General features: G+C 42.0%; 1 protein-coding gene across 1 annotated transcript in view; it reads left to right on the top strand.

Moving 5' to 3' along the window:
• LOC134566029 (uncharacterized) overlaps positions 1–24,569 on the top strand; it is a 116,940-nt gene that overhangs the window by 24,995 nt on the left and 67,376 nt on the right. Inside the window, exons 3-6 of the mRNA XM_063425743.1 lie at positions 15,167–15,985; positions 18,404–18,861; positions 19,018–19,157; positions 20,866–21,128. Of these exons, the coding sequence (XP_063281813.1) occupies positions 15,167–15,985; positions 18,404–18,861; positions 19,018–19,157; positions 20,866–21,128 (1,680 nt within the window). The remainder of the gene's footprint in view (positions 1–15,166; positions 15,986–18,403; positions 18,862–19,017; positions 19,158–20,865; positions 21,129–24,569) is intronic.

Genomic DNA, 24,569 nt, shown 5'->3' with positions numbered 1-24,569 from the left:
GCAATCAGATTATCTCAGACAACAAAGAAAAAAAATTATTGGGGAAAACTTTTAATCCCTTAAGGACAGAGCTTCGGAAGCTTGTCTTTCACTTAATGACAACGGCATTTTTTGCATTTTTTGCTGTTTGCGTTCAACTGCAATTTGCATTTGACTAATTTATTGCACCGACGCATATTATATACCGTTTTTTAAAGGACAGAAAGGGCTTTAATTTGATGTAACATATATATACATAAATGCTTATTTATTATAAAAAAATACAGAAAAATGCAAAAACATTTGAAACATTTTGTGTGGTTTTTTTTACAGTTTTTACAATAATAATGTGTGCACAATTAGTGCAGGTTAAGGAAAGTAATTAAAAATAAATTAATTTAGTTGTTCTGATTTACAGAATATATAATGTGTCTGGTATTTTAAGTTTTTTGTTGGTAGTTACAGGTCACAAAGCACAAGGAGTAAAATAAACTTTTAATGTGGAGCGAATTTAGAATTTGGTATGTTTGTCTTGTAAGCTTAATAGCCATAAAAGAAAACAAAATTGCCACACAAAAGTATATATTTATATAAAGTAGACACCACAGGCTATTTACCTAAGGTTGTTTTGACACTTTCTATGTAGCCATTTCACCGCCAATCTCTAACCGCTAAATATTGGAGTAAAATTTAGTTTTTTGGGGGTTTTGGCACACAAACTTATAACAAAGAACTTCTCATGTGTATTTTGTAAAGTTGGTGTGTGCTATTCCTGTACAAAGTTTATTTTTGTGTTCAGTTACATCTGCTGAGTAAAATGACACCCCCATTGTATGTCTTTGGCACTATTTTGTGAAGCTACAGTGCCATATAGGAGACCTGTCCTTTTCAGTATTCACAGTAGAATTTTGAGAGACAGATTTAATGAGCCTATGCTTCCATTTGGGGTATTATAACAGTTTGACTGTTCAAAAAAAACCCACAAAGGCCTACCATTTGTAAAATAAGACACTCCAGGGTATATCATAAGGTGCATATTGTGCCTTAGCATGCCCCCATTTTTTCACCAATATATGCCAAAGTATGTGGTAACAAATTATTTGGGGCATTTTTTTACATACGGATTGCATTTTTGCTGGGCATTTTGTATATTTCATATGTGCCACTAAGTTCAAAACCCCCAAATTATGCTCAGCTAAGTCTTCTGTGTAAAAAGACATCCCCAATGAATGTCTTTTGCACTATTTTGTGAAGCTACAGTGCCATATAGGAGACCAAGCCATATCAGTTTTTACAGAACTTTGAATTTTGACGCTGGGCCTATGTGCAATTTCAAAGCAACTTTGCAGGTTTTAAATTCAAACTACCCCACAAAGGCCTACCATTTCTTAAAGTAGACACCCCAGGGTATTTCAAAAGGCATATTTTGAACCTTAGCGTGGGATCATTTTTCCGCTAGCTTGTACCAGGTGTAGTGGTAATAAGCGTTTTTTCTGCCTTTTTGACACACAAAGTGAGTTTGCACAGTATATTTTGCAAACCTTATGTGTACCACCACTCTATAATACTTTATATGTTGCTCAGCTATGTCGGCTGAGAACAAAAATACCCCCGTATGTACCTTTGCCAGGTATATGTGGACATCGGAGGGGCACATTTGGGACACAGCCATTCCAGTTTTTTTTCAAGTTTTAAATTTTTACGCTGTGCCCATGTCCCATTTTAGAGTATTTTACCAGGCTATATGATCCAAATACCCCATAAAGCCATACCATTTCTTAAAAAAGACATCCCAGGGTATTTCAAAAGGCATATTTTGAACCTTAGCGTGGGATCATTTTTCTAGCTAGCTTGTACTAGCTAGCTTGTACCAGGTGTAGTGGTAATAAGTGTTTTTTCTGCCTTTTTGACACACAAAGTGAGTTTGCACAGTATATTTTGCAAACCTTATGTGTGCTACGACTGTATAATACCTTATATGTTGCTCAGCTATGTGGTCTGAGTACAGCAATACCCCCGTATGTACCTTTGCCAGGTATATGTGGATGTTGAAGGGGCACATTTGAGACGCAGCCATTCAGTTTTTTTCTAACTGAAGTTTTACGCCGTGTCCATGTTCCAATTTGGAGTAGTTTAGATGGTTGGTTATTGAAACTTCCCCACAAACACATACTATTTATTAAAGAATACACCCTGGGGTAATTCAAAAGGCATATTTTGAACCTTAGCGTGGGATAATTTTTTCTCTAGCTTGTTCTAGGTGTAGTGGTAATGAGCGTTTTTAAATGTATTTTTTAACTTTTTTAACTTTTTTTACTTTTTAAAACAATTTTTTTAACTTTTGTTTTGCTTATTATTTTTTTTAAACTTTCCTAAACTTTCTTAAAACTTTTTTTTTTACAGATTTAACATTTTTCTAAGCTTTTTTTTTACCGTTAACCCCTAACTAGCAGTAAGCAGCACTAACCGTAAATTCCCCATTTTCCCATAACTCCCACCCACCCCACCTAGAAAAAAATATTTATTTATACAATATTTAAATTAGTTAATTAAATAAATTGAACCCCTGAGGATTAAAAAATAAATAAAAGTTAATCGTCAGGGGTTAAAAAAAAAAATAGATCACAGTATAATACTGTGATCTGTGTTTTGATCACTGTATGCAGTGATCGACTGGCAGGGAAGGGGTTAATGTTTATTTGGACTGGGTAAAGGGGGGTGTTTTTTTTTGTTTTTTTACTTAAACGTTATTAAAACTTTTTTAACTTATTTTTTAACTTTTTAAAGCTTTTTTTAAAACTTTTTTTAACGTTAACCCCTAGTTAGCCTAACACCATATCCCCCAATTCCCCACTAAATTCCACCCTCCCCAGCTAGCTAAATATATAATTTTAAAATACTTAAATTAATTAATAAAATACATTTAACCCCTGAGGGTTAAAAAAAAAAATAATTAACCCTCAGGGGTTAAAAAAAAAAATCAGATAATAGTAAAATGTAATCCCTGCCAATTGATCACTGTAGTCAGTGATCAATTGGCAGGGAAGGGGTTCATTTTTTTATTAAAATGGGTAAAGGGGGGTGGGATTTTAATTTTACTTTATTTTTTTTTTCACTAAGGGGCAGGATCAGCACTGATCCGTCTCCCTGCACTTCACACTGAACCCGGAAGTGCAGGGAGGCGGAGGTGAGTATACATAGCACATGTGCTCGCTCTGACATGCTGTCAGAGTGGGCACATGTGCTGGGGCAGCACTATCGGGTGCTCCTGGTCTGCCTCTAATACAGAGGCCGGCCTGGAGCACCATTAACCCCACGATCGCCGCGATTGCGGCGATCTGGGGTTAATTTTACCGCGTGACGGACGAGGTCCGTCACTCGTCATTAAGGGTTTCCCCTGAGTGACGGACCTCGTCCTTCACTCGTCCTTAAGGGTCAATAAGCTTTCTAAATGATTCAATGTAAGGAAACTTTGAAAAATGATTTACCTACAATAAGCCACCAATAAAGTCTATGGGAATTTTTGTTGATAAATTAAGTTTTTTGTTTTTTTTTGTGATTTATTATTGTGCAATATATTGTCACATATTGTCATTCTTTATAAACGCACAAGCAGATTAACTCAGATTGCCTGAAGTAGCACTTAAAATGATTGTAAATCTGATGTCAAGAGAATTTAAAAGAGATGGTAATTTTTAACTAAATATGCTGGAGACAAATGAAGCTGGAGATTTGATAACAAGCAGAGGACTTTAATATGGATTTCAAATGGAGGGAAGACGAGACAGGGCGGATGTGATAGAAACATTTAAATACATAAAAGAAATCAACACCGTAAAGGAGACTATATTTAAAGGAAGAAAAACTACCACAACAAGAGGACATAGTCTTAAATTAGAGGGGCAAAGGTTTAAAAATAATATCAGTAAGTAAAACTTTACTGAGAGGGTAGTGGATGCACGGAATAGTCTTCCAGCTGAAGTAGTAGAGGTTAACACAGTAAAGGAGTTTAAGCATGCGTGGGATAGGCATAAGGCTATACTAACTATAAGATAAGGTCTAGGACTCAGGGCGGGATTAACATAGGGGCTGATGGAGCTGCAGCTCCAGGCCCAGGCCAAGGCCCAGGCCCATGGAATAGGCCCATTGATTTAATTTTTTTTTTTTTTTTTTTAAAAGCACACACTACTCTTAGGGATTCCACCTGACTTTTATTTTATTGGCACAGCCAGTATTTGAGGCTGCCTGGCTGGTGCCAATATTGCAGTGATACTGGCAATACAAATGCTGGTATTTTTCTCAGTATAAACAAGAGATTACTATGCAATACCAGCACTGGCCAGTAGGGGTCGCTGTGTGTGGAGAGAGGCAGGGATAGGAAGTTCCAGCATATCCCTCCCTGCCTAGATATACTCACTGATCTGCAGGGGTGCAGCTACAGAGAGTCCAGACAGCAACTCCCACTCTGCAGAGACAGCCTACAGCTCAGGGAAGTGAGGGATGGGGTGAAAGTCTGCAAGGAGACATAGGGGCACTGAGACAGTAAGGGACATTGGGAGACATTGTGGCAGACACTGAGACACTAAGGGACATTGGGAGACATTATGACAGACACTTGGGGACACAGTGACCCCATGTCTCTCAGTATCCCCATGTCTCCCACCCAGTGTCCCTGGTGTCTCAGTGCCCTCTAGTCTCCCAGTGACCCCTAGTCTCCCAGTGGCCCCAGTCTGTCAGTGTCTCACTGTCCCCATGTCTTCTAGTGCCTACATGTCTCCCAGTGCCTCAAGTGTCTCAATGTCCCCATGTCTCCAAGCTAGTGTCCCTAGTGTCTGTGGCCCTGGTGTCTCATTGTCCCTATGTCTCCCATTGCCCCATGACTCAATGTCCCCATGTCCCCCAGCCAGTGTCTCTAGTGTCTGTGTCCCTGGTGTCTGTGTCCCTGGTGTCTGTGTCCCCATGTGTCCCAGCCAGTGTCCCCTAGTCTCCCAGTGTCACTGGTGTCTCCGTGTCCCTAGGTCACACATAGACACATGGGAATACTGGAGGACACAGGGAGACATGGAGCATTGAGTCACTGTGATACTTAGGGTCACTGGGAGTCCAGGGGACATGACACTAGGGAACACTGGGAGACATGGGGCACTGAGACAATGATACATAGGAAAACGGAGACCTGGAGTAATCGACACATGGGGCACTGGAGTCATGAGTGCACTGGGAGACATGGGGGTACTGGGAGGAATCCATCTATACAGCAGAATCAAACTAAGTGATGTTACAGCATTTTCTCTTATGTCACTCCTTGTGATTTACATCATGTGATATCACCCATACATATTTAATTATGCAAATTAGTAAGGCCGGTATGTTTTTCCAAGAAAGGTGGCAACCCTAACTACTTTTCACATACTCTTACTTAAGTATGGAAACTTAAGAGGGATGTATGGGAACAAAACTTGTGTGGACTGGCTGACAATGAATATGGTTAAAGGGACACTATAGTCACCAGAACAACTACAGCTTATTGAATTTGTTCTGGTGAGTAGAATCATTACCGTCAGGCTTTTTGCTGTAAACACTGTCTTTTCAGAGAAAATGCAGTGTCTATATTACAGCCTAGTGATAACTTCACTGGCCATTCCTTAGATGGCTGTTAGAGATCCTTCCTGGGTCATGGCTACCTAAAATGCATCCAAACATGCAGTGTCTCCTCCCTCTGCATGCAGACACTGAACTATCCTCATAGAGATTAATTGATTCAATTCATCTCTATGAGGAGATGCCGATTGGCCAGGGCTTTGTTTGAATCATGCTGGCTCTGCCCCTGATCTGCATCTTTGTCAGTCTCAGCCAATCCTATGGAGAAGCACTGTGATTAGATCAGGCCACCACTTCTAATGATGTCCGCAGACTGCTTGTTTTTCTGAGTCTAACAGCATGCCGAGTTATAGCTTCAGGCTTGAGTACAGTAAGGTTTTGCTATATTTATGGAGGCATGAGGGGCCCAGGGGGGCTAGATGGTGGTGTTAACACTATAGGGTCAAGAATTCATGTTTGTGTTCCTGACCCCATAGTGATCCTTTAAGGTAATGCTGACTTTGGTCTCTCTAACACTGTGGCATGTTCCCTTTATTCTACTCTCACTACATACAACTTTTCTCTGTCCCAGACTATATACCAGGAGCTTCCGCCTGCAAGTAAGAAGTAAGAAGAGACAAGTGGACCAGCGAGTGCTAGGGGACAGTCCTTAGAAAGTGTTGAGCGAGCACATCATTAGACGCATTTATGCCAAGCTCAGGGTGCTGTCTGCATAGTATGCCCTTAGTTGCCCATGATTGGCAGGCAGCCTGACATGCATTCATGCCAGGATGGCCTTCTAATTCTTTGGGCAAACATGTCCTATTTTTGGGCATGTTCGCCCCTTTTAGCAGGTTACGTGATTTGTGTCAGTGGCACATCCTTTTACCATGCCCATTGACTTCCTGCTTGACTGGACACTGCTGTTAGGGGTTATGGATTTACTTGAAAGATGAAAACATAAATTAGAGGGAGATTAGCATAGGGCAGTGGTAGTCAATCTTTTTCTACCTACCGCCCACTAATGTTGAAAAAATGTCCTTACCGCCCACCAGTTTTCGCGCAAATGCGGAATATTTTTAAGAAAGGAGGGTGTTTTTAAAAAAAATAAAAATGTACGTACATTTATCTTTTTATTTCTACTTAATGCAGGTTTATAAGGTTTTTAACTTTATAAAGTTTAATGAGAAAACAATAAAGTAAATTGAAATTACCTTTACTAGTGATAAATGAGATCCTTGAGGTTGATGCTGCGAGACTAAATATTTGATATCTGGTTCGATTTTCGTAAGGAACAAACAAAGGTCTCTTTCAGTGATATTCAGACGACTTCTCTGTTTCCGCATAATATGATTTCGCATTTGTGCGTCAGCTCATCTCCTCTCCCTCCTCAATTCCCCTCCCCACCTTTTTTCCCCTTTTTTCTATTTTTTAACCTTCCTTATAGCAATGCCCAGTAGGAAGGCTGAGCTAGGTAGCCCACTTACTATAGTCCACTATAACAGACAGGCACACATACAGACACACATACACACACACGACACACATACAGACACACATGCGCACATACAAGACACACACACACACATACAAGACACACACACACATACAAGACACACCCACACACGGCACACGTACAGACACATACACACATACATACAGACATACAAGACACACATACATACACACACACACACACAAAGACACAGACAGGCACACATACACACACACACACAAGACACATACATACAAACAGACAGGCACACATACAAACAGACACACACAGACATGCACACACACGACACACACATACAAGACACACACACACACACATACAAGACACACACACACACATAGGACACATACAGACACAGACAGGCACACATACATACACATACAGACACACAAGACACACATACATACACACACACAAAGACACAGACAGGCACACATACACTCACACACACAAGACACATACATACAAACAGACAGGCACACATACAAACAGACACACACAGACATGCACACACACATGCAGACACACATATAAGACATACATTGACACACACACATGCAGACACACAAGACACACATACAATGACACATACATACAAAGACAAGACACACATATATACAGACAGACACATACACACACACAAGACATACATACAAAGACACATACAGACAGACACACAAGACATACAAAGACACACACACACAAGACATACCTACAAAGACACACACACACAAACAAACACACACATTATATTTAAGTCACCCTCCTGTTTCCTACCTTTAAGGTGCAGGAGGGTGACTTTTCCTGGGGTCCAGTGGTGGCTCAGGTGGATGGGAGTCAGAGTTCCCACTCTGACTCCCTGGTGTTCCTCCCGCGTGGCTCTCAGTTTTAGCTGGGCGGAGTGACCGGGGAATCACTTCCTCCCAGCTCTGTGATGTCATCACAGGGGGCCCGGTCACGCTGTTAAAGCGCCCAGCGCTGACCGGGCCCCCTTACAATCCGCATCCATCGGGTGGCCCTGACAGCATGGGCCACCCGATGGACACTTTGGAAGGCGGCCCCGGCAGTTTACCGCGCGGGCCGGAGCCGCAAATGGTCACAGCGGTACCCAGTCGCACGGGTACTGCCGGCTCGCACCCACCCGCCCGCACTATCAACCTGGAAATCCCTACCGCCCACCTGGAATCCTGAAACGCCCACTAGTGGGCGGTAGGGACCAGGTTGACGAACCATGGCATAGGGTATGTGTTTTCTTATAGCTGCTGTTTTCTTTCTTTCTTTCTCTCCAGCACCATCTCCATCAGATACATGACGCTTGGGAGTGTTTTAGGGTTTTTGGTCGATATAATTTTGTAATTAGGCCCGTCATAATTGTCAGCACCCGTCATAATTGTCAGTACAAGACCATTTTGTTTAAGATTGAACCTAAGTTAGCCAATCTTGCCCTCTCTGATGCTGGTAAGGATGCCCAGGGCTTACTGTTCGGAGATTCCTTCATAAAGAAACTAGGGCATTTCATTGTTTAATTTACCACCCTGGATAAGGCCCAGTCCTCCATGAGGAGGGTATTCCAGGAGCGAGCCTCTACCAGTGCCAGCAGATCCAGAGGTTTTCCGACCGGCCACAGCTATTTCTACTCCAGTGGTTCGGGACGAGGCTCCTTCAACCAACGCCTCAATTACTAGCCATGTCAGTCAATAGGCTTCAGAGCAGAGGGAATTCCGCTGCAAGATACCCATACCTCATGTTTCTTCTCATGTTTGTGTAGGGGGCAGACTCCATTTTTTTCCAGCCTGGGCAACCATAACGTCTGATGCATGGTTTCTCGATACAGTGAGAGTTCTCCACATAGAATTGGTTTGGGCACCTCTCCATATCCCAACCCCTCAACCGATCTGTTTTTCCCTTCAGGATCGCAGGTTGAAGGGAGTTGTCGGCTCCCCTTACCAAGGAAACAATAGAGCTTGCCATGCTGTGCCCCTCGGGGGTCAACAGCAATATCTTTCTGGTAGAAAAGAAGCCCTGTTATCAATTTGCGCCCACTCAATTACAGGGTACACTACCGCCAATTCAAGATTGAGGGCCTTCAACTTCTTAGAGATCTGTTCCTGCACATGGATTGTTTGGCAAAACTGGATTTACGAGCGTACCTGAGGATGCTGGTGAATAAGGTTTTGAGGGATTTCCTTCGGTTCCGTTGGAGGAATCTCATGTGGCACTTCACCTGTCTTCCATTTGGTCTGTTTTCAGCACCTTGGTGCTTCACCAAGCTGCTACGTCCAGTGATGGCCTGGCTCCTTAGTTGGAAGGGTGCGTCTTATCGTGTACCTGGACAACATTCTGCTCATGGTTCAAGACCACTCCGTCCTCCTAAGATACCTGCAGTGGATGGTGGATCTACTGGCCTGGCTGGATTTCCTCATAAATTGGGAAAAATCCTGTCTGATGCCTTCCAGACTCATGACGTTTTTGGGTTTCCTCTTGGATTTGAAAGAGGATTCGCTGAGCCTGCCTTCGTCCAAGATTCGGACATTCCTGCCTGCCTTCGTCCAAGATTCGGACATTCCACAAGGAACTTCGCTGGGCATTACACTCGCCATATATCATGCTGCATCACTTGTTGAGGCTCATCGGACTCATTGGCATCTTCGATCCTGGCGCTCACCACTATCGGGCTCTTTAATGGTTGAAGATCGCACACCTCAGCAAGGGCGCATCATATGCGGATTGCATTGGTGGATCAACCAATATGCATGGAATGGCAAGGCCATATTCAGATATCAGCAGGAGTACACCGAAAACTACCGATCGGTCACATACGAATTTGCGAACAGTATTTGTGAACTCGGATGCGAGTCTACACGGCTGGTGTGTGCATTGTGAGGGTTTGTCAATGGAAGGTCTCTGGTCGGAGACCGAATCCCGAATGCACATCCATGCTTTGGAGCATCTGGACAAGTTTCACTGCCCGAAGGATGACAAATGTGCAAAAAACCTTGGTCTTGAAGCTTCAGATGTAGCAATATTGGAAACCCTAGTGGACCTCCTCACAGATTATGATAGACACGACAAAATGGCAACAAAATTTATCAAACTGAAATGTAGGAGTAAATTCACTCCTGATTTGAATGAATTTACGTATATTGATTTATTTGTAGAACCTGTGCAGGTATTGACAAAATTGTGAAAAGTGACATTTGCTTAAACCTTGTAGCAATCTAGATGTGAGCGAACGCAAAGCATTGCAAAAACTGAGAGAGCAAGAATCATTGGTAATTAAGTGAGTCAATATATTGAGATGTCACTACGCTTGGTTGAGGCCTTAGTCTGTATTAATAACCAGAGATGAGTACAATTTTATGCTCATCAACAACCCCACAATCGTCACGTTCTACGCACTCCCAAAGATTCACAAGAAACAATCTATACTGACTGGCAGACCTATTGTTTCTGGCAGAAATAATTAGCAACAAAACATCAGTGTTTATGTTGATATGGGGAAATAGTTGAGAACTTACCATCATACCTTAGAGACACCAAGCAAATCTTGAATGTTGTGGAAAACTTACAAGTTTCACAGAAAGCCATCCTCTGAAGTCTGGATGTTGAGGCCCTCTATAGTTCCACCCCAGACGAAATAGGACTCATATGATTCCTTGATACATGGAACCCATGTGTCCAGACTCACAATCAGTTTGTCAAAAATGTTTTGCAGTTTATCTTATTTAATTATTTTCTGTTCCAGGGCAAGTACTATCAGCAGATGAGGGGGCATCTTTGGGGACGGCTTGTGCCTCCTCATATGCCAACCTCCACCTGGGCTGGTGGGAAAAATTTATAGTGTTTTGCAATGAACTAGCATACTATACCAATCACATCCAACTTTGGAAATGCTACATCGATGATGGTACTGATTATTTGGTCTGGTACTGAGATTGCCTTCCTTGAATTTGTCAATATCCTGAACCAGAATAACATCACTCTGAAACTCACATATGAGATAGGAGGACAGGCACTTAACTTCCTTGATATCACCATTTATGTAAATCAGGAAAATAGGTTAACTACCACCCTCTTCTGTAAACCTACCACCACCAATAGCTTCCTGGACTGGAGTAGTTACCACCCTCTGGCCCTGAAGAAAGGAATACCGGTAGGGCAATACCTCCATTTAAGACGCAATTGTTCGTCTACGGAAGACTTCAAGACTAAGGCTAAGGTTCTGCAATTCCTGTTCAAAAGCAAAGGCTATCCAAACAGATGCCTTAAAATGACATGCAAAAGGGCACTCCTGTCGAATAGGTCGGACATTCTAAAGGAACCTCTGCCTACCATACCAACTAGAGAACCGATTAGATATATAATAAACTTTGATGCAGGATGGTATGCAGTAAAAGGAATACTTGAACGTTATTGGTCATGATCAACGTGTCCACCAGGTCAACCCTGCACACGTCTCCATTACAGCGAGCCGGGGGCGTAATCTTAGGGACATTTTGGTCCCGAGTCATCCTAAGACTCCCTCACTGGACCCTAATTGGCTTAGATCTCCTGCTAGTGGCACCTACAAGTGAGGGAGGTGTAAGGCATGTAGGTACATGTAGGAGACACTCTGCAAACTTTTACAACTCTATGCAGGCAGAGAGCTTCATAACCCACTCCTTTTTCAACTGCCAAATGAGGGGATTGATTTACCTTCTCAAGTGCAGCTGTCAAAAACAATATGTGAGTAAGACACTCCATGCATTTAAACTGAGGATCCTGGAGCATGTAAACTCTAATAATCCATCCCACCATGTTGACACCCCAATTTCCAAGCACCTAAAACTCTACCATGGGGGTTCTAAATCTGGACTGCGTTTCAGTGGCATAGAGAAAGTTACTCTGGGGCCACGGAAGGGTGACTTTGACAGGAAGCTCCTACAAAAAGAGCTTCTGGAATTATAAATGAAAAACCCTGTAACCAGTGGACCTTAACGTACACCTCATTCATCTCAGATTAGATGCCTTCTTTTGAGGACTGGTACTGTATATATGGACACCACGCACCAATTTATTATTGCATTGGTTAATATCTATGTATCCATTTAGCTTCCCTAGATCCTCGAAATTTGTTTTCTGCTGTATTATTGATCTGGAACTTTGTATAATTATGTACAGTCTGTTTTTTACCCACTGATCTATTAACATTTATATACTCTATTATTATATTTTTTTACTCCTCAGGCCTCTTGACCCTGCATGATGTCTTTGATGGCGCTGCCTCTTTATGGTTGATCCTAATTCTATATACATAGGGACTGTCCTTCTCAGCAATATGATAGATGTACCGTTGTGCATTAGTTGTACTTGCATCTACCTGGCCTTTTGTGGGGCTCTGTGAAACTTACTTAAAATATGGCTTTACTTTGGCTCAGTATAACTTGCATTAGCTATCCAACAGCAGTGATTGGGGACCTCTTGCCATTGACCTGTTTGCCTCGCGGCTCAACGCCCACATACCTCGTTTCTATATCTGGTTCACACAAATTCTGGAGATGACGATGGGTTTTCCAAAGGTCTCTTCCTCCACCCATCCACGTACAACACCAAGGGTCCCCGAAAGGTGACAACAAGCCCCCTGTTAAATGTACACTACTGTTACACCAGATATGAGTTGCACTGGTGTGACACTGTGCCCTGGCAGGCCCTGAAACGCACACGTGTGAAGGAAACTGACTGCTATTATATTACAGTCAAAACATTTTTTTTTTTTTAAATGCAAGCTATTGTGACACCAGATATGAGTGGTGGCACTGGGCAAGTGGGCACAGTATACGCTGTGAACCTGACACACACGCTGTCAGGCAGGCAACTGCAATTAGATTACACAGAAAAAAAAAGCAGACTGATGTTCTAGCCCTAAAAAGGGCTTTTTGGGGTGCTGTCCTTACAGCAGAGATCAGATGAGTCCTTCAGGACTGTAGTGGACACTGAATACACTAGCCTAGCTATCGATTTCCCTATTAAATCAGCAGCAGCTACACTGTCCCTCCTCTCACTAAGAATGCAGCTTCCGGGGGGCGGGGCCTAGCTGTCATGGAGGAAAGACGCACTTAGTGTGAGCTCCCTCAATATCTCACTTTAAGCAGCTATCAACAAGCGAATTTCACCCCAGAAGGGGGTGACCCAGCAATGTTGCTCCTACCTGACCGACCCGACATGCTTAATAGCGGTCAGCAACTCGACAGAGTCTTACTTACCTCCGCGTGGCAAGTGTGGCTTGGTGCTCACCGGGCGGGAGAGGCGGCCGATCTCCCGATCCTGGGATGCCCAGGAGCAGCTACTTCCCGGCAAGAGCTCCGTTACCCCTTTCGGACCAGTGGGGGTTATCCTGGTCCACCCCTGAGAGGCTGTCTGGAGCTAATGGACGCACAGAACACAGCCGCCCAGGCTGACATACTCATCTGCGACTCTCCCAATATGGCGGCAGCCGCGTGTCCTCCTGGTACCAGCAAAGCATGGCAGGATATTGAGTCTAAGCTGGACAGACTCTTTAATCAATTTTGGAAGCAAATAACAAGCAGGAAGACCCAACAAGCTCCACCACAGCCCCAACAAACTCCACCACAGCTAAGCGAAGCAGTCCCCATTAAAATCCACCAACGCAAAAGGCGTCGAAGACGGGACCGGAGGCACAAACAGAAATGCAGAGCCTGCCCCACGTCAAGCACTCGCCTCCACCTTAAGCCACCACAATCCCGCACCGGACGTGAAGCACCACCGGGACAGATCCGACCACCCGACAAAACAAGCTTCCACCACCTCAAGCCGCGAACACGGCACTCAGCCAGAGACTTGCCTTTGTTGTTCCAGGTATCAGAGACTCCCAGGGTCTGCACCTGGCGCCCAGAAGGGATCGGATGAGCACAAGCAGTAAACAGCAGCCTGCCAAGCATGTCCCACTATAGCCGATCCTCCACACCATGCCTTTGATCACATGAACTGCTCTCTGCACATTAACTAATCGTAAAGTAGCAAGTGTTTAAACATGTCATTATTTCACCTCCTAAAGAGTTTATTGTCGTAGTTCCTTACATGCCTTTACCTTAACTGCTCATGTATTATGTTATTCACTAGTCTCATCTCATGGGGCGACTCACACTTGATTTATAACTAGTGTTGGAGCTGCTGATATAAATACACAGTTGATAACGTGCAAGCAACACCCTAAACATGACAGCCATCTTTCACAACAATGTACTGCTATATACTCATACCCTCAGTGCAACTAGCCATGATATACGCACGTTCAGCCTAGCATGCTCAAATATGACACACTTCTGTCTAAAAATAAAATACAAAAAAAAAAAAAAAAAAAAAAAAGAATGCAGCTTCCGAATGAATCTAAAATGGATGCTGTCCAGGAGGTGGGAGGGTCTGCTGCTGATTGGCTGGAATGTGTCTGCTGACTGTGAGGTACAGGGTCAAAGTTTACTCAATGATGACGAATAGGGGGCAGACCGAACATCGCATATGTTCGCCATCCGTGGCGAACGCGAACAAGCTATGTTCGCCTGGAATTATTCGCCAGCGAACCGTTTGGGACATAGAAACATAGAAACATAGAATGTGACGGCACTACATTTGGTAGCAGTTTATTTTTGCACTATGATTATTTACTTCACTTTCGGTTCTACAACTGCTAAAATACTCAACATCCTAGAATATCAAACGTTAACATTTTTTTTTTTTTTAGCTTTGTAACAATAATGCAACTTTTATACCTGGAAAAATAGAAACAAATATTTAAAAAATTCCCTTAATCAGATGAATTTACCTTTAGTTGCAGTAGTTATGTTAAAATTAATACAGATTATAAAAAGATTGTTTTAGACTTTGTATCTTTTTTATATATATATTATTTGTAAATATTGACACCTGATCTGGCATAATAAAAGATAACTGTACATGTAACAAAATCCTCAAACGTGACTAGGTTCTTGACATTGTGGTTTGTTTATTTATTTGATTACAATGTTTTCATTTCCAAAACTTGAGACAGTAAGTTAGTATCCACCTTTTTATTCACACTTTTTTCATTCCTTTTAGATCAGTTATGGAGCTACAGACTACATGCTAAGTAACAGACTTGTTTATCCACACTTTTTCCGAATGGTTCAAAATGACCATATCATTTATAAGATTGTGTCCCAGATTTTGAAATACTTTACCTGGACATGGGTTGGGATCTTGGTATCAGATGACATTAGTGGAGAATCAGAGCAATTGGTTTTAATGGATTATCTAACCAGTAATGGAATCTGTGTGGCTTTCGCTGTGAAATGTGGCATGGATACACTCAAGCAACCAGCTGAGGTTAATAAAATTAGAAACATTATGCAAACATCATCTGCACATATTATTGTAATTTGTGGATCATTTAATCAAGGAATTTATTTTTTTCTACAAAATGAAGCACATATTTTCTATGATAAGACATTTATTCTTCCTCCTTCATGGACCTCAAGCCCTTACCTAACATCTTATAATGGTGACACATTAAATTGCTCATTAGCTATAGAGCTTTATTACATGACTTTACCAGCAATCGGTAATTTCTATGATAAAATATCTACCTCATATCGTCCTAATGACAAAATTCTAGAAGATACCTGGATATCAGCCTATAGCTGTTTGACAGCAAATTCATCAAAGAACACATTGTATCAATCTCTATATAATGTATCTCTTAGAGATTGTTCTGGAGAACAAGTTACAGATGAAATGAAATTGTATCTACCTCTTGGGGTTTCTCCTCGTGTGTATTATGCAGTGCTTTTCATGTCTTTTGCCCTACACGATATGCACTCATATTTGAATAAACAATTAAACGGACAAAACATTAAAAGTTCTAATTATAGGAATGGGGTAAGTATATGACCTTTTTTCTTTTACATCCCCATGTTTCTTAACTTATTTTTTTATTAAAAAAAAATCAATACCAACCTGAAGAAGTCCAACTAGATATGATGTAATAAGGTTACTCTAATAACAGTGGTCATTGGGTTAATAAAGACCTTGAAAGGTTGAAACGTTGCAAATAAACCTGCCTGGATACAATCACAGTGAGTGCCTGAGATTTTCTTTTTTTCTTTTTATTGGGTTAATATTAGACATGGGCAATTAGTTTCATTCCGAAAGTTAATTTTGGACGAAGGAAGTCCCGCATTGCCGAAGTGCCGAACTGAACCACATTGCCGAAGTGCCAAATTGTCCAATTACCAAAGTGCTGAATTTCGGCCCTCCTGACCCTAACTTTAACCTTAACCCTACCCCAAACCATACCCCTACCCCTAACCATAACCCTACCCCTAACCATACTACTAATCCTACCCTAACCCCTAACCCTACTCCTAACCCTTCCCTACCCCTATCTTTAACCCTACCCCTAACCTAATTCCCGAAGTGCGAATGGCCGAAGTCCCGAATCTTGGAAGTCCCGAACCAAACCATGCACATCCCTAGTGAATATAGAGTAAGGCCTACCAAAAATAATATATATTGTCAGAATTGTGTCAGGCTTGCAAAATACAGAATCATCACTTTAAATAAATAAATAAACATATATGGACTTCAAAGCAATTTAGAAGTCAGTGTGTTTTTTTTGGTGTTTTTTTGTGTTAACTAATCATAGAAAAGCACCATTAAAATAAATGCATGTTCTGGTGAGTATACTATTCCTATTATATATATATATATATATATATATATATATATATATATATATATATATATATATATATATATAAAAATAAATATAAATATAAATAAGTAGAGTGTGTTTTTTAAAGCAAAGTTTGGGTTACAAACTGAAACGTCGATCTCTTAATTGAGTAAAATAAAAGTTATGTTTTACTTTCCATATCTTTGGAGTCCAGGGAGTGCTATCTCTATGCTATTATATACTCTCAGTCTCTCTCTCTCTCTCTCTCTCTCTCTCTCTCTCTCTCAAGCTCTGGTTAGTGTTGCTAATTTCTTTATCAAGTAGGTGTGGATCATGTCAGATCATTGGTGTGACCAACTCTTCATGTGGGCTACACGCTGTTGGATGTCTCTAACTGTGATAGTGACTGCTTTGTGTTCTGGGAGCGTGAAATGGTCTGCTTGCAGGTCTAGTAGCCACTGGGCCTTGGTGTTATGTGATGCCTTTTTCTCCCAGGTGTTCTTCCAGTACTGTTCAGTCTCTCCTATAGGTGGGTCTTGCCCACATATCCATCCAAGGCCCATTAATCTTTATTAGTTATTTGGGCATTTATTCTTGTAGCCTCTGCTTCTCTGGTGTATCTGCTCAGTCTGGTTGCCAATGATGTAGTAGTCTTTTGAGGACCACTTATGCTGTGGCATATAGAAGCTTGTTGGAATTGTGGACAGTGCCTCATTAACTGCTGCTAGCTATTTTCTGGTGGCAGTTTATGAGACGTATTCATCTGCATATAAAAATGTGATTAATGACATTTACTTTTCTGACAGGAAAAGTTTTTCCGAGCAACATTACTGTCCTGATAGGAAAAGTTGTGCCAAGCAGCAATCAAATCCACAGGAGGGTTTGTGCTGAGCAGCAATTATGCAAATGGGACCTGATAACTGCCTTTGGGGTGTAACAGAGTCTATGGGAGGGTAATAGAAGGAAGGTATCTAGGACCCAGAATCCTCCATAGTCTATACTCATTCACCTGCCCAATTAGCAACTACTGAGGCTTTAATTAGCAGGTCTCAGAGCAGAAAGAGTCAGATACAATCTAACCTGCAGAGAGAGAGCAGGCCTGTGCAGAGCAGCATCTAAACAATGTGCTAAAGGTTGGTGAAACCAATGCTTATTTTTTGATTTGTGTAGTTTATTACCCTGGTTAGTAAGGGACATTTCTTTATGTTTAGTTAGTGCTCAAATTTGAGCTAGGATTTATTTTGTAGATTTTCCTTTCTGTTGTGCTGCAGTTTTTGAACAAACTGATTGCTGTATGGATTTTGTGCACGCTCTAAATAAACCACACCATTTTTGCACCAGAGACTGTTGTTCTATGCCTGTTACCCTAGAGGACTATGTTGCTTTGCCCATAAAGGTCACAAGATGGTGGAGGATGCGGGCATTTAAAGCACATTTATACGGTCTGTGGGTATAGAGGCCTAAGGTACTGCGACTCTGCAAACTGAGACTGGTTGTTTGAAACAGAGGCCTGCAGGTGTGGTGTGTGTGGTATTTACCAAGTGGCTGAAAGAAAAAAAAAAAAAACAACAAGCAAGATGGAAGAGTTAGTAAAAGCCTTGGTACAGGCTACTACTACCCAGCAAGACACAAACCGTGTAACAGCGGCACAGATCAGTAGCCTCATGGAGACACAGCGACAGGCTGTTGTGGTCCAACAGGAGACAAACCGCTTATTGGCCACACAAATAGACTGCATTATGGAAACTCAGCGGGAAGACAGAGACAGACTAACAAGTGCTTTGCAACAAACCATGCTGCCAAGTGTAACTACCCCTACTACAGATAGGGGGCGCCGGATTAGAGTTACTGACTTTTTACATAAAGTGAGTGAGGTTGATGACATGGAGGCTTACCTGACAACCTTTGAAAGGATTGCTACCCGAGAAGAATGGCCTCCAGGTCAGTGGGCAGGATTATTAGCCCCTTGCCTCAGTGGAGAATCAGAAAAAGTGTATGATGATTTGCCTCTCAGCCAAGCACAAGACTATGACCGATTGAAAGCGGAAATACTAACACGGCTTGGAGTTACGCCTGCAGTGTGAGCCCAAAGATATAATGCTTGGGTTTATGATACCGAGAAACCTACTAGGTCACAAATGTATGACCTCTTGAGACTTGCCCAGAAGTGACTACAGCCAGAAATCAACTCTGCTGCAGTAATCATTGAAAAGGTGGTTATGGATCGCTTCCTCAGGAGTCTGCCGATAGCGCTACGGAAATGGGTCAGTCAAGCGGATCCAAAGGACCCTGAAGAAATGATGAACTTGACAGTGAGATACCAGTTTGCTAATGAAACTCAGAGTAAAGAACCTTACCTCAACGCCAAATTGCAAGGTAACAGGATACCTTCAAAGAAGTCTGGTGGGTTTAACCCCTTAAGGACCAAACTTCTGGAATAAAAGGGGATCATGACGTGTCACACACGTCATGTGTCCTTAAGGGGTTAAAGAAACCAATGGAAAAAAAGATTCTGTACAGACCCATAGACAGACTGACTACCTGGAAAATTGGGTACCCAGGTTCCCAACCCAGCCACAAGGCCAGACTGAGAAAGAGATAAAGTGTTATAGATGTCAGGAGATTGGACATATTGCACGTAACTGTCCACAGACTGATGAACCTATGATGCTGTATTGGGAAGATACTGTAATAAAACAGGATAAACGTACAGAGGTAGAGGCAGAAACAGTGGGGTTAGAGAATGGTTTCCCTTTTTCTACGATTGATTTGGAGCAATATAGTGAAAATGAACCCACTGTCGTATGTTTGGGTGAGGAAGGGGTGAAAAAACATAGAGTTGGGGTGGTACCATCATTGCCTTATGATGCTGTATTGGGGCGTGATTTTCCCCTCTTTTGGAAAATTTGGGAAGATACTCCTGTTAACCCGGAAACCCAATTGTCCCTTCCCTATTTTGCAGAAAAAAATAATTTACTTTACCGAATAGAGAGGAGGGGGGTTGAAGAGGTTGAGCAATTACTGGTACCTCAATCCCACAGAAACCTAGTCTTAAAACTTGCTCACAGCCATGTATTGGGGGGGCATCTTGGGATTGAAAAAAACAGGGAGAGAGTACTAAGAAGATTTTACTGGCCAGGAATTTACTCTGCTATAGAGGGATTTTGCAAGTCATGCCCAGAATGCCAAAGAAAGGCTCCATTCCAAACTTTCCGTAATCCCCTCATTCCTCTTCCCATTATAGAAGTCCCATTTGAAAGAATTGCTATGGACCTGGTTGGTCCTTTACTTAAATCCGCTAGGGGGCACCAATATATATTGGTAGTACTAGATTATGCTACCCGGTATCCCGAAGCTATACCTTTAAGAAATACCTCAGCTAAAACCATTTCCAGAGAGTTAATGTTTATGTTCAGCCGGGTTGGACTACCTAGAGAAGTACTTACAGACCAAGGTACTCCTTTCATGTCACGAGTGATGAAAGAGCTATGTAACTTATTGAAGATTAGACAATTGAAAACTTCAGTGTATCACCCACAAACTGATGTGTTAGTGGAAAGATGTAATAAGACATTAAAAGCAATGCTCCGTAAGGTAATTGATAAAGATGGTAAGAATTGGGATCGTTTGCTCCCATATCTAATGTTTGCTATCAGAGAAGTCCCCCAAGCTTCCACAGGGTTCTCACCTTTTGAATTATTATATGGCAGACATCCTAGAGGTCTCCTTGATGTTGTGAAGGAAACATGGGAACAGGAACACACGCCTCATAGGAGTGTTATTGAACATGTGGCACAAATGCAGGATCGCATTGAGGCCATAATGCCAATTGTCAGGGAAAATATGGAGAGAGCTCAGGAAGCCCAGAAAGCTAGTTATAACAGGAATGCTAGACTTAGGGTCTTTCAACCTGGAGACAGGGTTATGGTACTAATCCCCACAGTAGAAAGTAAATTCCTGGCAAACTGGCATGGCCCATACGAGATCATTGAACGAGTCAATGAGGTTAATTATAAGGTGAGACAACCTGGTAGAAGAAAGCCCGAACAAATATACCACATAAATTTACTTAAACCCTGGACAGACAGAGAGGCCTTGATGGCCATGACAGATAAAGTTCCTCTGACCAAAGTAGACAAAGTACCAGAGGTTAACATTGCTGACACTCTAGCACCTCATCAGAGAAATGAGGTCCGAGAGTTTGTTCTTAGAAATCGGGATGTGTTTGCTCCAGTACCCGGAAAAACTCATGTTATTAAACATGACATAATTACGGAACCTGGAAAAAGGGTTAACTTAAAACCCTACCGAATCCCAGAGGCCAGAAAAGAAGCCATCAAAGCAGAGGTCCGAAAGATGCTTGAGCTAGGGGTTATCGAGGAATCACAAAGTGAATGGAGTAATCCTATAGTATTGGTACCCAAGCCAAATGGAGAAATCAGATTCTGTAATGATTTCAGAAAATTAAATGAGATATCAAAATTTGACGCTTATCCCATGCCTAGGGTTGATGACCTAATAGAGAGATTAGGACGGTCCAGATATCTGACTACATTAGATCTGACTAAAGGTTACTGGCAAGTTCCCTTAACGGAGCGGGCCAAAGAAAAAACAGCTTTTTCCACACCAGATGGTTTATTTCACTATAGAGTCTTACCTTTTGGGTTGCATGGTGCACCTGCCACCTTCCAAAGAATGATGGATAGAATCCTTAGGCCCCATAGTGAATACGCTGCTGCCTACCTTGACGATGTGGTTATACACAGTACAGATTGGGAAACACACCTTTCCTGAGTTCAGGCAGTAATAAAGTCTATACGAGATGCAGGTCTAACTGCCAATCCATCCAAATGTACGATAGGTTTGGAGGAGGCTAAGTATTTGGGCTACACTATTGGGAGGGGTCTCCTGAAACCACAGAAAAATAAGGTAGATGCTATTGTGGATTGGCCACGTCCTGTGACAAAGAAACAAGTTCGGGCATTTCTGGACTTAGTGGGCTACTACCGTAGATTCATACCTAACTTTGCTACGATCACAAACCCGTTGACAGAACTAACTAAGGCAAAAGGCCCAGTTATGATTAAGTGGACTCCCGAGGTAGAGAAGGCATTTAGTACCCTGAAGGAGGTTTTGTGTGCTGACCCAATTTTGGTTGCCCCTGACTTTACAAAAGAATTTGTGGTACAGACAGATGCGTCTGATGTGGGCCTAGGAGCGGTTCTTTCTCAGGTACACAGGGGAGAAGAACATCCCATTATGTACCTGAGCAAGAAGCTGAATCCCCATGAACAGAGATACTCAGTGGTTGAGAAAGAATGCTTAGCCATAAAATGGGCACTGGAAACACTTAAGTTTTATCTGTTGGGGAGAAGGTTCAAACTTGTCACAGATCATGCGCCAGTGACGTGGATGAGACATAACAAGGAAACAAATGCCAGAGTAACTAGGTGGTTCCTTAGTATTCAGCCATATAACTTCTCTATGGAGCATAGAGCTGGTAAAGACCAGGGGAATGCAGATGGTTTATCCAGAGTCCATTGTTCGTTGTCAAAGGTCACTACGACCGATGGGTCTAAGCTGGCGGGGGGGATATGTGACAGAGTCTATGGGAGGGTAATAGAAGGAAGGTATCTAGGACCCAGAATCCTCCATAGTCTATACTCATTCACCTGCCCAATTAGCAACTACTGAGGCTTTAATTAGCAGGTCTCAGAGCAGAAAGAGTCAGATACAATCTGACCTGCAGAGAGAGAGCAGGTATGTGCAGAGCAGCATCTAAACAATGTGCTAAAGGTTGGTGAAACCAATGCTTATTTTTTGATTTGTGTAGTTTATTACCCTGGTTAGTAAGGGACATTTCTTTATGTTTAGTTAGTGCTCAAATTTGAGCTAGGATTTATTTTGTAGATTTTCCTTTCTGTTGTGCTGCAGTTTTTGAACAAACTGATTGCTGTATGGATTTTGTGCACGCTCTAAATAAACCACACCATTTTTGCACCAGAGACTGTTGTTCTATGCCTGTTACCCTAGAGGACTGTGTTGCTTTGCCCATAAAGGTCACAGGGGTCAAAGGCCGATTACAGCCTATCAGATCCAGAGGAGGGGTATTTAGGCCGAGTTCTCATCCTGCTCAGTGCCCTGTCGGTGTTTTCCTAGTGGTTGTCCGAGAGCGCGTTCCTGATTCAAGTTTCTTCTGGTTTTTTACTTTGACTTTGGCTTTGATTTTGACTTCCCTGTATTCTGGTATCCCTGACTTCTGGCTTTTCCTTATCGGTGTGTCTCTTTCTGTATCCCCTGACCTCGGCAAGTATCCTGACTAATCTTTGGTACGTTAAGTCTGGCCATTCTAAGGCCCGGTAATACTTTATCTATTAGTCATCTGTGTGACACAATTCTACGTGCTGGATCAGCTAGTAATCCTGACAGTTTATCAGTGATCTTTGGTAATCTTGTGGTCAAGGACTTACTTTTTTCTAGAATAATTTCTTATTATGCCATCTTGGGACAGAGATTCAGGTTGGCAAGCCTCTTTAAGTAAGCGAGTATGGAAATTTGATTCATGTAGGATGTTCTGTGTAGTCCATATATTTCTAGTTGTGACATTGGCTTCCATCTGACATTGTTCAACCATTGTGTAACTAGCTGTTTTGGTGTTATGGTACATGAAGGTATCTTATTCATCCATAGTTCCCATATATATTTTATGTAGCCCATCTCATTGGTTCTGCTGTTGTTGTAGCAGTCAAGCAAGTCTAGGTTCTCACTTTGTGTCCAGGAATAGTTTTTTTTTCCAGTAGCCGACTTATCATAAGAATGCCCTGATTCCCTAGCATCTGACATGAACCTTGTTAATCCAGGCAATGTCCAAGCTGGCATGACTCTTGGTTTGTGTTGCTCTTATATTATTAAGATGGGCGGGGGTATATATGGTTTGGTGTCTTGCCCAATGACTCTTACTGGTGAAATGGTCAGTTTTGAATTTGAACCTGGGTATTCCAGTGTTAAGGCAGTGACATTATATATATATATATATATATATATATATATATATAAAATACACAAACCAGTGCACTCGCTTATTAACTAAACAGTGATTTCAAATCCTACATAGTACTATTTAAAAACACCTCACCTAGGTAACAAATAATGGGGGTTTGGTTACATTATATGATCATACATTGCATAAGCCTGCCAACTGCATCAAAGTACCCCATTCTTGGCAGGTCCTACTCTAGCAGCCTAATGCTTGCTCTTATGAGATTAATCCACTTACTTGGGAAATGCTTCCTTACTGGGACTCTCTGCAAGTCAAGGCTAAATAGGATCCTGGAATGAGACACCTGTGGCAGGGAGGGGTGCAAAACCCAGGGGTTGGCCTAGACCCCTATAATTGTAGATTATGCTAGCTTTAGTGTACTGATAATCTTAATTTTATTAATGACAGGAGGCGAGTATTTGCTTAAGACTTTCTTTACTTAAGCTTCACAGCAGCACTTTTTTACTTAGTAACAAGGTAACCAATCAGAAAAAAGATAACATGGTATAAAAGTCCCTCCCTGTGACGTCACTTCCTCTTTCTGGCTGCGAACCAAAGGAACGGGAAACTGTAAGGGAACCGATAAGAAATCCGGAATGCCAGACGAGAAAGTAGATGCTTGAGAGGGAACAGGAACGAAAACATGACTTCTAGGAGAGCTGAGATGATGCTTGAGATGAAACAGCAACTAAACTTGTCCTCTTGAGGGGCTTTACGCTGAAACGAAAGAGCAGAGTCGAAACCAAGGA

The sequence above is a fragment of the Pelobates fuscus genome, chromosome 6 (genome assembly GCF_036172605.1).
Source record: "Pelobates fuscus isolate aPelFus1 chromosome 6, aPelFus1.pri, whole genome shotgun sequence".
NCBI lineage: Eukaryota > Metazoa > Chordata > Amphibia > Anura > Pelobatidae > Pelobates > Pelobates fuscus.
This window is presented reverse-complemented; position numbering and strand designations above follow the sequence as displayed.